The sequence below is a fragment of the Protopterus annectens genome, chromosome 6.part1 (genome assembly GCF_019279795.1).
Source record: "Protopterus annectens isolate FY-2018-M chromosome 6.part1, PAN1.0, whole genome shotgun sequence".
NCBI classification, from domain to species: Eukaryota; Metazoa; Chordata; order Ceratodontiformes; family Protopteridae; genus Protopterus; species Protopterus annectens.
The window spans coordinates 58,620,339-58,633,330 of NC_056738.1; the positions used below are offsets into that span (position 1 = coordinate 58,620,339).

General features: G+C 37.7%; 1 protein-coding gene across 1 annotated transcript in view; it reads right to left on the reverse strand.

Moving 5' to 3' along the window:
- The window catches only part of LRP2 (LDL receptor related protein 2), a 1,335,386-nt gene that overhangs the window by 261,582 nt on the left and 1,060,812 nt on the right, over positions 1-12,992 (reverse strand). Inside the window, exon 63 of the mRNA XM_044075346.1 lies at positions 4,866-4,994. Coding sequence (XP_043931281.1) covers positions 4,866-4,994 — 129 coding nt within the window. The remainder of the gene's footprint in view (positions 1-4,865; positions 4,995-12,992) is intronic.

Genomic DNA, 12,992 nt, shown 5'->3' on the forward strand with positions numbered 1-12,992 from the left:
AACACCTTACTGTATTTATAGAACAGTCTACACAAAATTCTGAGCAAGCTCCATTTACACATTTAACAATTATTTTTTTGTGATGGATTATGGCGAAATAATCCTTCACTTGACAGTGGATGACAGCACTGCAGAAAGCGCTTTGGCTGTGTGTGTGTGTGTGTGTGTGTGTGTGTGTGTGTGTGTGTGTGTGTGTGTGTGTGTGTGTGTGTGTGTGTGTGTGTGCTTTTTTGCATGCATATGTCATCACTCACCTCCACACATGCAGATGTGTTCAGTGAGGGTGGAACTGGTATAACTAGTTCGTTTTCTCATATGCTACAGAAGCAGCATGGATGATTTAATGGTTAAAAATGTGCCAAGGGCTGAAGTTTACTTTCAGTCTGTGATTACCATGAATATGGATTGTGAGTGGTTCTCCTGCACATATGTTGATTTTCTCCCAGTGCTCATGTCTTCCCCTAAAACATACAGGTTGATTGGCTACTTTAAACCATTCGGATACAGTGCACTTAGGAACGTATTCTTATGCTTATAGCTCAGTTCATGTCTGAAAAGGGTTTGTTAATGATCTGGTTGTTTACTTTGTAAACAAATAAATAAACTGACTGATGTGTTATTACCCACTTTTGTCTCTGGTTTTGCATGTTTTATGCAATATAAACTTACTGCCTAAACACAGTCCTCTACTATTTAATTCCATTTCAATACAAAGGATATTGTTGTTTAATGCTGGTCATGTAATGCATTAATTCAGGATTTGTGTATTTCTTCAGGTGAAATGTACTGTAGTGTCAAAAAGATGATTCTTTGGATTCAATTATTTGAAGAGCAGGGTAGAAATTTATCTGATGAAAGTACAGGGAAGATTTTTCAACTGCCTGTCAAGAAACATGTAATAAATGCAGACAGTAATGTATCATTTCCTTTGACTATGTAAAGAGGGGGGGGGATGATAAGTTAAGAAACAAAAGTATCATCATTTTTTATTTTATTTTGCAGTGGGAATGTAACAGTCACACTAGTGGGCAAAACATATGTACAAACATATTTGCGAGAATCTCTTTTCCAATATAGTACACAAATTTCTCCTGAAAACTGTTTCACCCCACTAGTTCTTCAATCTACAAACATAATTTAAACAAAAATTAAAGTTATATTTTTCTTGGATACAGAAATGAATGGCAGTTTTGCCCAATGCCCTAGATGACTAGATTAATTGTGAACACATCACTGGTGAAGCAGTACCACTGCTGCACAAGACACAAACATTTAAGACAAAAAGTACTGACTCCTCCTCTGTATCAATGTGTTCAGGATAGAATGTGCTGGAAGATGACGTGCAACAATGTTTTCCACTGCAGATGGTAACCACCTCTCCCTTAAGGTCCTACTCAAATTTGAATAGGAAATTTCTTCCCACCATACAATATTTTGGGCCTCCACCAAAACTTTAATAGGAAAATTTTAAATTATGTAATTGAATGAATACTGAAGGGATAATGTCACTCCCTAAAGGTGGACATATAAATAATAAAATGGGTAGTTTCCACTGGAATTGCAGTTTACACCACAACATAAACTTTATTAAATAATGAGAGTGTCATTCTTCAAGAAAAAGAAACAATACTTATTTTACTAGAAATCAGAATATAATGGGAGTAGGCTCCCTTTATGTTAAGTATCCCTTGCATCATACTCAAAGCCAACCCTAGATAACTCTGAAAATTTATATTACAAATAACATCAGGCTTATCGATAGCTGGGGTGTGGCTGACTGGACTAGAGATGCCAGTTTGAACTGACAGCTCATTGTCCCAATACAAATGTGCCCCATTAATAAGTTAAAGCCTCTACAACCTAAATTATGCGACCATTCTCAATTTGTAAGCCATTACAGCAAGGTGATGAACTTCGGGAAATCCCTTGTAGTTGAATTACACAGAAAAAGTACAGTTGTGTAAGTAAACTTAGAATAACAATAGCATACCTCTCAACTGTCCTGATTTTCACAGAATGTACAGATTTTTGGCTAATATTTTTGGTTTGTTCCTCATAAAATTTATGTCTTTCTGGCAAATCGCTGGGATGATCTGAGGACTGACGTCACTAAATAATGGTATAAATTTGAGTTTTAGACTTCAAATCCTTGAAAAAATGTATGTTAAAATAAACCCCGTTACTCTAGTACCTGGAACAAAGGAAAACAGGAGCACTTATATTAATTGCAATAGGAGCTCCAATAGTGATAGTAGACAATAAAAAGATAATAATAGCAGATTTGTAGTGATAAATGGTTGTAGTGGTAAGGCCTTACTGCATCTCATAATGGTGGCTGCCAAAAAAGCAATTACTAGAAAATGGAAATCAAAATCTAAACCAACTATACTGGAAGTAGCGACTGTAGTAACAGAGATAAAACAACTAGAAATGAGATCTTTAGAAAAGGGTAGGAGCAAACTACATAGGAAAACATGGGAATTGTGGGAACAATACATACAAGGGAGGAATGAGGTCTAAAAGGCAACATGATTTAAATGATCAATGTAATGTTTGCGTGAGAAAGATTGGGTAGATTATAAGTCATGCATAATGTTTGCAACTGGGAGTGTGTCAGTATGGTTTTTGATGTAAATGCTTGAGACTAGGACTGTGCGGGTGTGATTTGTTTTCATATATATAAATGTATGATAGTTTATATAGTAAGTGATAGTTTAATAAAGATGTTTCTTGTTTATAAAATGCAGAAATTGAATACTTTATGTAATATTGCTTAGGTTACATGATATATAGCAATATAAGTGAAGTACAATGTTTGTTATGTTAATATAATTTGATTATTTTATATGAATGTAAATTTGCCTGTCACAAGTCATAATTCAATAAAGGTGTTTGAAAAAAAACAGTTACTGTAACATCTTTCTAAGTTTATAAGAGCAATATTTAAAATATGTCCCTATTTTTGGGCCTTTGTGCCCCCATTTTGTTGGGCTTTGTCCTGATTTCTTGCATTAAGAGGTTGAGAGATATGACAGTAGATGTCCAAATATTCACTACTGCAGTAGCCTCAGCTGTATGAGATATAACAGTTGGCCAGTTTCCAGCGCTTATGGCCATCTTCCACATGCCAAACTGTTAAGCAGTTCAAGATGAGAGGATTAAAAGTTTGGTTACCTAACCCTTCAGAGCTTTCATGTCAAATGAGAGGGGAAGGCTAAGTCCTGAGAGTGCATTGATAAAAAAGAGATGTCCACACCCTGGCATAAAAAACACACCAAAAATGAGGAGGATGAGGAAGCGATTATTACAGCAGTGATCATTCAACCATCTACTGTTATGGTAAGTTTACATACAAAGCAGTACATGTTCATCATATTGATCACTGCTGCAGTAGCCTAAGCTATATAGGTAGATTACCTTAGTTTAGGACATTTAGAAGGTGGAAGGGAAAGGGTGCAGGAACCTCTGGAGAATGGTCCTATTAAAGCTTTATCTAGATCTGGAAAAGTAATCTAGCTTGTTGTACTTTGTAAAAGTATGTACAGAGGACCAAGTTGCTACCTCTTGAATACGTCTAGAGTATAATCCTTTGCAAAAAGCCATAGATGCAATAAAGACCCTTGTAGAATGAGCCTTGACCTTGCCTGGAATAGTTTTGCTGTAATGGGAATAACAAAAGGTGACAGCTACTTGGAAATAACCTGATATGACTCAGGTTGTCCCTTCTTCTTAGCTTCACAAGAAATGAACTGATCAGAAGTTCTGAAAGATTTTGTCCTATTAAGATAGCATCTGAGTTGTCTCTGAAATATATTTTCTCCCTCATTTTTGCTTTCAGGAAAGAACACAGGGAGATAGAAAGCTTGGTGTAAAGTAAACTCGGATATCACTTTAGGCAAATAAGAAGGATTATTTCTCAAAGAAACCATGTTTCTGTGAAAAATGAGGTAAGGCTGACCACCATAAGAGCCTGCAACTCAGATACTACTCTTGCAGATGTCAGAGCAATCAGTAAAACTGTTTTCTATGTTAACAGCCTCAAGTCAGCCATAAACACAGAAAATGTAGTTTTAAACAGTTTTAACCAACATTTAAGCTGACAAAAACAAAACTGCATGTCCATTTAAAAGTACAGTAAAGTTGCACAACAGTGATCAAAAACAAAATTTTCTGGCTTAAAAATATTTTCATTAACAGGAAAGCAATTTTGAACAATAAAATATAAAGTCTGGAATGTTTCTCTTCAAAGAGAACTTATCTGCCCAGCAAAGGAACAGCACAAGCTGACCGTCGATCCTCAAAAGCCTGCAGAGGAATGCTCTCTTCAGCGGCAGGTATGTTCTGAAGGGCTTGGTGATCAAACCTGTGTTCTAGGCAGCTCAGCTTGAGCTACCTAAAGGTTTGAGTGTGTGGAAGGTGTCCTGAAGTTTTAGAAGCTGGTCAGCTGTTATCTCCTTGCAGGATATAACTTATATATATAGCTTGGGCTTAGGCTACTGCAGCAGTGATCCACATGATGAACATGAATGGATTCCTCACTTGGATGTCCTGATCAAGAGCTCCTTGACGGTGGAAAAGAAACTCAGCAGCAACCAGAGGATGTGAGCAGCAAACTGGATAATTTCACAACCCTAATTAAAAGAAGCCCTCTAGACATAGCTAAAACCTTGTATATATTCAGACATAGAGGCCAAATGTATGTTGCTTTAAAACAACAGCCAGCTGTAAGAAATGCAGTGTTATCACAGAACATCATGCTGCAGTATGTTTTTGACATCAAAAGGTGGGCAGTGTTGGAAATCTGACAGCAGAGAAACATTTTCAAACTTAGCAAAATAAAATGTTGCAGCTCTGTGCATACTTACTGCAGCCCAGTTCATCAGAATGGTCTCCACAGTCATCATGATTATCGCATACATACTGCAAGGCAATGCAGTTCTCATTGCTACACTTGTATTCTTCAACAGTGCATGGTCGAGGAGTAGGAGTCCTGCCTGCAGTTAAAAATAAATTACTCATTTCTAGATCTTCAGATACATGTATCATGGATGTTCACTAGCTGTGTGTGTGTGTGTGTGTGTGTGTGTGTGTGTGTGTGTGTGTGTGTGTGTGTGTGTGTGTGTGTGTGTGTGTGTGTAAATGGTCAGCTTTACATTCTGAATAAATAACAGCTTTAAAAGTTTACTGACAACATGAAACATTTCTGTTTTCCCTATGCACTCAGAGTAAATAAAATGTGTTTAATATGGATTCAAACACAACAGTATAGTTTAAGAAGATTAAATATCTCTGCCCACATACAAACATCAGTTTCAGAAGAAATACCTACTTAATCGTATTACTTCCAGATGTGCATATTTAGTGATCTTGTTATAGGTCACAAAACAAGCAAAACGACAAAAAACCTTTTAAACTGTAAAGCGAACGGAAACCAATACAAACAAGAAGCGGATATAAACAAAGAATATTTTACTTAGCGCTTTCGGTAAAACTGTGCTTCACCTTCCTCAGATAATTAACAATACAATCAAACCAACATAAATAGTCTTATTTGCTAATTAGCAAGTAAATAATCTTGTTAATACCCCATTAGCAATAAAAGAACCAACATACAAATAAACTGTATTGGAAAACTAAATTCATTGAAATCTGACAACGTTAACCAATAAACAACACATTCAGTTTTCAATACTTTTAAAAATAAGTAAAAAGCTTAAAACAAACTTTTGTTTTTTACAAATAAATTACTAAACACAAAGAGTCAATAGTAGCTAAACTATTACTTTGACTTAACATACTTTAATGATTAGAAAAAAATCATTATTATTATCTTCTCAAAGCCAACAGTTTAAGTATACATTTAATCGATATTTGTTCATTTAAACCTGGGAACACATGAGCAATAGTCCTAAGCTGCCACATTAATTCATCTACTTCTAAAAGCAGCTGCCATGGGCCACTTCTTATATGCGGAGGTCTGCTGTGTAAAACTGTGAATCTAAAACTGTGGGTAGGATATTCAACAATATGCCTTGCGAGGGCATTATTAAGGTCTTTTTTTTAAATTGCATAATTGTGTTCGTATATGCGCTGCTTTAATTTCCTTTCTGTCTTGCCTATATAAAAGGCAGGACAGCAGTCGCATAAAGCACCATACACTATGCCCTTAGATTCACAGTTAAACTTGCCTCTAATAGTGTAAACTGTACTATTAATTGTCACCTCTTTTTTTGTTAAAATATTTTTACACTGTGAACATGCCCCGCACTTAGTCATGCCCTGAAGACCTACAAACTGTGGTTTCTTCTTTTTTTCAAGCATGAACTTAAGGGTGGAATTTTTTCTATAAGTAATTTTTAGTGCTAACCCCAATTTACTTGATAATGTCAAATCTTCTAAAATAATTCCCTAATTCTTATTCACTAGGTTTCTAATAAACCCATAATCAATAGAAAAGGTACTCAAAAAGCTAATTTGATAAGTTTCCTTTTTGGTATTAAGACATTCATCCCTATGTTGTTCTGGGTCAATTATAGATACATCCTTATAGTGACTACTTAATAAAGGTCTAAAGTGCCCATCCTGTCTCTTACCCGTTACTTCATCTCTAATATTTGAGATTAAAGTAACCGGGTAGCCCCTATTGACAAACATGTTTTCTAGGTTTTGACATTCTTTTACAAAATCAACATCTTCTGTGACCATCCTGGCTGCCCTCACCATTTGTCCTTTGACTACCGCTTTCTTATGGTAAAAAGAATGGCAGCTGTCAAAGTGCAAAAATGTTTTCGAATAAGTTGGTTTCCTATAAATCCTACTGTTATAACTAGAATTTATGTCATCTTTGTACAAACAAATATCCAAAAAATTAATATTAATGCTTTCTACTTGATAAGTAAAATCAAGGAAGCTAGTTAACCCTGTTATGTCTGCTATAAAAGATGGTACTTCCTCCTTCTTACCTCTCCACAAAAGGAACATGTCATCCTGATATCTAGTGTACCAGGTGACATGTTCCTTAAATTTTGGGTGTAGGAATAGCTTTTCTTTTTCCCAATGGGCCATAATTATATTAGCAAAGCTACCCCCACATGGAGAACCCATGGCGACCCCAGACGTCTGTAGGAACAGGTCACCTTCGAATGTCAAAAAGTTGTTGGACAGCACTATGTTTATTAATGTCTCAATAAGATAAATGGTGTTATCTGGAACCTTTCTAGAGGCCAAAAATTCCCTGGTCCATTCTAAACCTACATCATGGGGAATTACTGTATAAAAATCTTTGACATCAACTGTCACAAAATAAATGTCCTTCTGATATTCTAACGTATTCATAGTACGTAAAAATGCCCAAGAATCTTTACACACTTGTAACTCTTTCTCAATCAAAGGTTTCAGTAAATTGTCAACATGCTTCACACAAGCATATGTTACTGACCCACGTCCGTCAACTATGGGTCTAAAAGGAGGGTTAGAGGTGGACTTGTGTAGTTTTGGGATACCAAAAAAAGCTGGTACTTTTGGAGCTACAATGGACAAGTAATGGTACAAGTCCACGTCAACATAGGATTCCAAAAACAAGTCTTCCAACATAGTTCTAACCCTTCTATAAGCAGTATTTAATTCATTTACTGATACTTTCCTATAGACCTCAGACTCTAAGTGTTCCCTCATATGACTAACATAGTCAAAATGATTCATCAAGACAAGACCCCCTCCCTTGTCAGGCTTCATTGCTCTTATATTGCAATTATTAAGTAAAGTTATCAAATCTTGTTCCGATGATGTAATATTATTTTTATAATTAGCCTGTCCATGTTTGTTTTTATCTAAATCCCTAAGGTCTATTTCACACATTTTTTTCAAATAGGCCAAGGCTAGGGTGTAAAGGAGGGTAACATACACTAGACACTCTTTCAGAGATGTTTAACATTGATTTGTTACCAAATAAAATGTTCAAATTCAACTTACGAACATACAGTTTTAGATCTATAAGTGTCTTAACAAGGTCCAAGTTAACCCATTCCTGGGTGATGTTCAATTATATCTTGTTATAGGTCAACAAATAAGAACAAACACCTCAACAATCTAGTTACAAGGGTGGAAGCTTTTTCTTATTTCCCACCAAATAAATCAGTGCAGGTTCATTAGTACTTACTAGGCTATTGATCTGTGAGTATCTTAAGAACCCTTGCCACTCCCATAGTAGTTTTTAGCGAAAGTGCAATAGGTCTGACAGAAGACAGTCTGTTGAAGTTCTATATACAAAGAAGAGGTCACCTGTCAGTAGTCTGTATGATACTGGGAAGAGGGACACAGCTTTTATATGGTCTGCATAGTTTATGTGATTTAGGCCCTCTAATGAGAAAGCATAATGGTTGGTCCAGTTGAGATAAGTATTTGGACAGGTATATGTCGAAAAGGGCATTATATTCAATGAACAACAATGAGTGTGGAGTACAGTGGAGCAATATTTTTAGATATAAGCTGTGCAATGAAAAGGACTTTGTTACAACAGTGGATACATTGTGACCAAAGGACAGTTCACTGTCAACATGGGTTCCCATATCCCTAATTACAGGATCAATTTTCATATGTATATATACATATACATTATAAATGTATAAACACAGACTATAAAGTTGCCAAGGACCACTAACCAATCAGACAGCTAGTGACTTGTGGATCAAGTGTGTTCTACCACTGGAAGAAAATTAGTGCAGGCTACCTAGACCTCACATTCAGTCACAGATCCCTTCTTGTTCACAGCCTTCAAAATCCCACTAACAGCCATTTGAACTCTCAGCACTAGCACTGACTTGCAATGGAAGAAGACTTTATAGTGAACTTCTACACAACTTAAACAAAAAAGCACAAATCTCCCTTAAAACATGGAAGGGGGAAATAGAAAGACCAGACCAGAGGAAACAGCAGACATGACGGCAGCAGCTGAAAGCTGTAAAGCGTTAAGGAAAAAAATATTAAATACATTATGCTAAACAAATGCCCACACATTTACAATATACCATCTGCAGCCTATCACCTCATCTATAACAGTGGATTTCTATACCTTGGATCCAAAATACAGTTTGCAAAAATGACTACAAAATGAGATTTTGCAAATGAAATGGCACAACAGCACACTTCAGACAGAGAGGATAATAACATTATTACCCTGAAAATGTCATGATTTCAAGCTAAAATTGTGTACAACTGTCAGTTACTTAAAATGGGCAGTGTATTTTTTTAAACATGCTTTGCTAAAAATGACCAAATGATGGTGCCACTAGAAAGCTGGTAAAACAAGAAGAAAAACATTTATGTAAAAATTATTTTAAACAAATGACCATTCTTCCACCAAAACTAAACAATTTGAATTCAGTTTCTCAGCATACTATCCATGGACTACACAGCCTCAACTCTGACCCTAAATTTTTGGGTAAAGTAGACAGAAAAAGAAAAAGAAATGTAGAGATCAAAGTTGGTTGCATCTTTGAGGTATTTATTTGTAAAATTTAAAGTTAAGCAAGTGCTAGAAATGCTGCCAGAGACAAGGATGCCCACAAGCTTACATTATGTACATTATAGCATACATATAATTGGTAATGGGGAAGCAAAAATACACAGGAATAAATATCTGTGCAGTGAAGCATTCTACATTTCTATGTTTTCCCCTTTTCATGTAGTATGCTGTGCTATTTCAAAGGCTGCTGGGGAAGTTAAAAAAATGGGTAAAAATTATTTGCTGATTGAGCAGCAATATATATTTGTTTGTTTTCTTTTCCCTCATTCATGCAACTTAAGAATGCTGCATCCACTGTAAGTGACAACATTAACTCCTGGAGGCATCCAGATCAACAGTAATTAACAGCACCAGTCATTGTTATTCTTTGGTGGTCCTAAATGTTGAAGCCCTTCTCACAGCTTCTTTGTGGCATGAAATGTTCTGATCACTTGGGAGTGGGTGGCCCACTGGCACTTTTTGACTTTTTACTTGAAGTTTTTAAGGTAGGGGCAGAGAACAGCAGCAGCAGAAGTATATAGTTGTAATGAAACTGGTAATCGCACTACGTACTGTATACTGCATCATGCACGATGCTGGATAGTGATTCTTTCAAAGCTAAACGGTGGCTGAATGATCCATTAAATTTATTTGCCAGAGTTTTTAGTCACTCGGTAGGTTATTTTATTTTTACGTGCGGTTAAATGGAGCTCGAGCATGACTTCAGTTCACATATTTTGTTGGTGCAATACAGTCTGACTGATAGTCATATTGTTTTGAATGGTACCAGATAATCTCTATCTTAGCCATGTTGTCTTAAATTCTGCCAGCATTATGGAACACCTATTTGTTTTTTTTTTTTGTTTTTTTTGTCGTTTAGTTTTTTTTTAAAGTGCCCAGTATGTATTTTTTGTATACTGCACTCTTATTTTAAAAAGTGCACACAGAGACTCAAGCAGCAAGACAGTCAACCGCATTACAGTTTAAACATGGGAAGAGGAATTATATAATATGACAGATGTCTATTTGCTACTCTAGTAAGCACATCATCATCTTCTTCTTTCGGCTGCTCCCCATTAGGGGTCGGCACAGCGGATCATCTGTTTCCATTTCTTCCTGTCCTCCGCATCTTGCTCTGTCACACCAACCACCTGCATGTCCTCTCTCACCATATCCATAAACCTTATCTTAGGCCTTCCTCTTTTCCTGTTACCTGGCAGCTTCATCCTTAGCATCTTTTTCCCAATATACTCTGCATCCCTCCTCAGCACATGTCCAAACCATCATAATCTTGCCTCTCTGGCTTTGTCTCCAAACCTTCCAACCTGGGCTGACCCTCTAATATACTTGTTCCTAATCCTGTCCACCCTTGTCACACCTAGTGCAAATCTTAACATCTTTAACTCTGCCACATCCAGCTCTGACTCCTGCCTTTTTGTCAGTGCCACTGTCTCCAACCCATATAAAATAACTGGTCTCACTACCCTCTTGTAGACCTTCCCTTTCACTTCTACTGGTACTCGTCTGTCACAAATCACTCCTGACACTCTTCTCCACCCACTCCATCCTGCCTGTACTCTCTTCTTTACCTCTCTTCCACAATCACCATTACTCTGAACTATTGATCTCAAGTACTTAAACTCATCCACCTTCACAACCTCTACTCCCTGCATCCTCACCATTCATCTATCCTCCTTTTCATTCACACACACACATATTCTGTCTTAGTTCTGCTGACCTTCATTCCTCTTCTCTCTAGAGCATATCTCCACCTCTCCAGGGTCTCCTCCACCTGTTCCCTACTCTCACTACAGATCACAATGTCATCTGCAAACATCATAGTCCACGGGGACTCCTGTCTGATCTCACCTGTCAACCTGTCCATCACCACTGCAAATAAGAAAGGGCTCAGAGCTGATCCTTGATGTATTCCAACCTCCACCTTAAACGCATCCATCACTCCCACCACAGACCTCACCGCTGTCACACTAGCCTCATACATATCCTGAACCACCCTTACATACTTCTCTGACAGTCCCGACTTCCTCATACAATACCACAACTCCTCTCTAGGCACCATGTCATATGCTTTCTCTAAGTCCACCAAGACACAATGCAACTCCTTCCGACATTCTCTGTACTTCTCCATCAACACTCTCAGAGCAAACATTGCATCTGTAGTGCTCTTTCCTGTCATGAAACCATACTGCTGATCACTAATCATCACCTCCCTTCTTAACCCAGCTTCCACTACTCTTTCCCATAACTTCATGCTGTGACTGATCAATTTAATCCCTTTGTAGTTACTACAGCTCTGCACATCACCTTTATTCTTAAAAATCGGTACCAAAACACTTTTTCTCCATTCCTCAGGCATCCTCTCACTTTCCAAGATTTCATTAAACAATCTAGTTAAAAACTCTACTGCCATTTCACCTAAACACCTCCATGCTCCCACAGGTATGTCATCTGGACCAACAGCCTTTCCATTCTTCATCCTCTTCATAGCTATCCTTACTTCCTCCTTGCTAATCCACTGCCCTTCATGATTCACTATCTGCACATCTCTCCCTCTCATTCTCTTCATTCATCAGCTCAACATACTTTCCTCATTTGTGAGTACATTTCCCTCATTATCCTTTTATCACCCTTACCTGCTGCACATCTTTACTAGCTCAGTCCCTCTGTCTAGCCAATCGGTACAGGTCCTTTTCTCCCTCCTTAGTGTCCAGCCTTTCATACAACTCTTCATATGCCTTATCCTTAGCCTTCGCCACATCTCTCTTTGCCATGCACCTCATCTCCTTATACTCCTGTCTACTTTCTTCATCTCTCTGACAATCCCACTTCTTCGTCAACCTCTTTCTCTGTATACTCTCCTGTACTTCCTCATTCCACCATCAGGTCTCCTTGTCCTCATTCCTCTTTCCAGATGTCACACCAAGCACCTTTCTAGCCATCTCCCTTACTAGCTCTGCTGTAGTTACCCAGCTATTCAGTAACTCTTCACTGCCACCCAGTGCCTGTCTTAACTCTTCCCTGAACTCCACCTCACAGTTACCCATTTTCAATTTCCACCATTTGATCTTTGGTGCTGCCCTCACACTCCTCTTCGTCTTCTTGATCACCAATGTCATCCTACAAACCACCATCCTATGCTGCCTAACTACACTTTCCCCTGCACCACTTTACAGCCTCCAATCTCCTTCAGACTAGCCCTTCTACATAAGATATAATCCACCTGTGTGCATCTTCCTCCACTCTTGTATGTCACCCTATGCTCCTTCCTCTTGTTAAAATACATATTCACCACAGCCATGTCCATCCTTTTTGCAAAATCCACTACCATCTGACCTTCTGCATTCCTTTGCTTAACACCATACCTACACATCACTTCCTCATCCCCTCTGTTCCCTTCACCAACATGCCCATTGAAATCTGCTCCATTCACCACTCTCTCACCCTTGGATACAGTCATCACCACTTCATC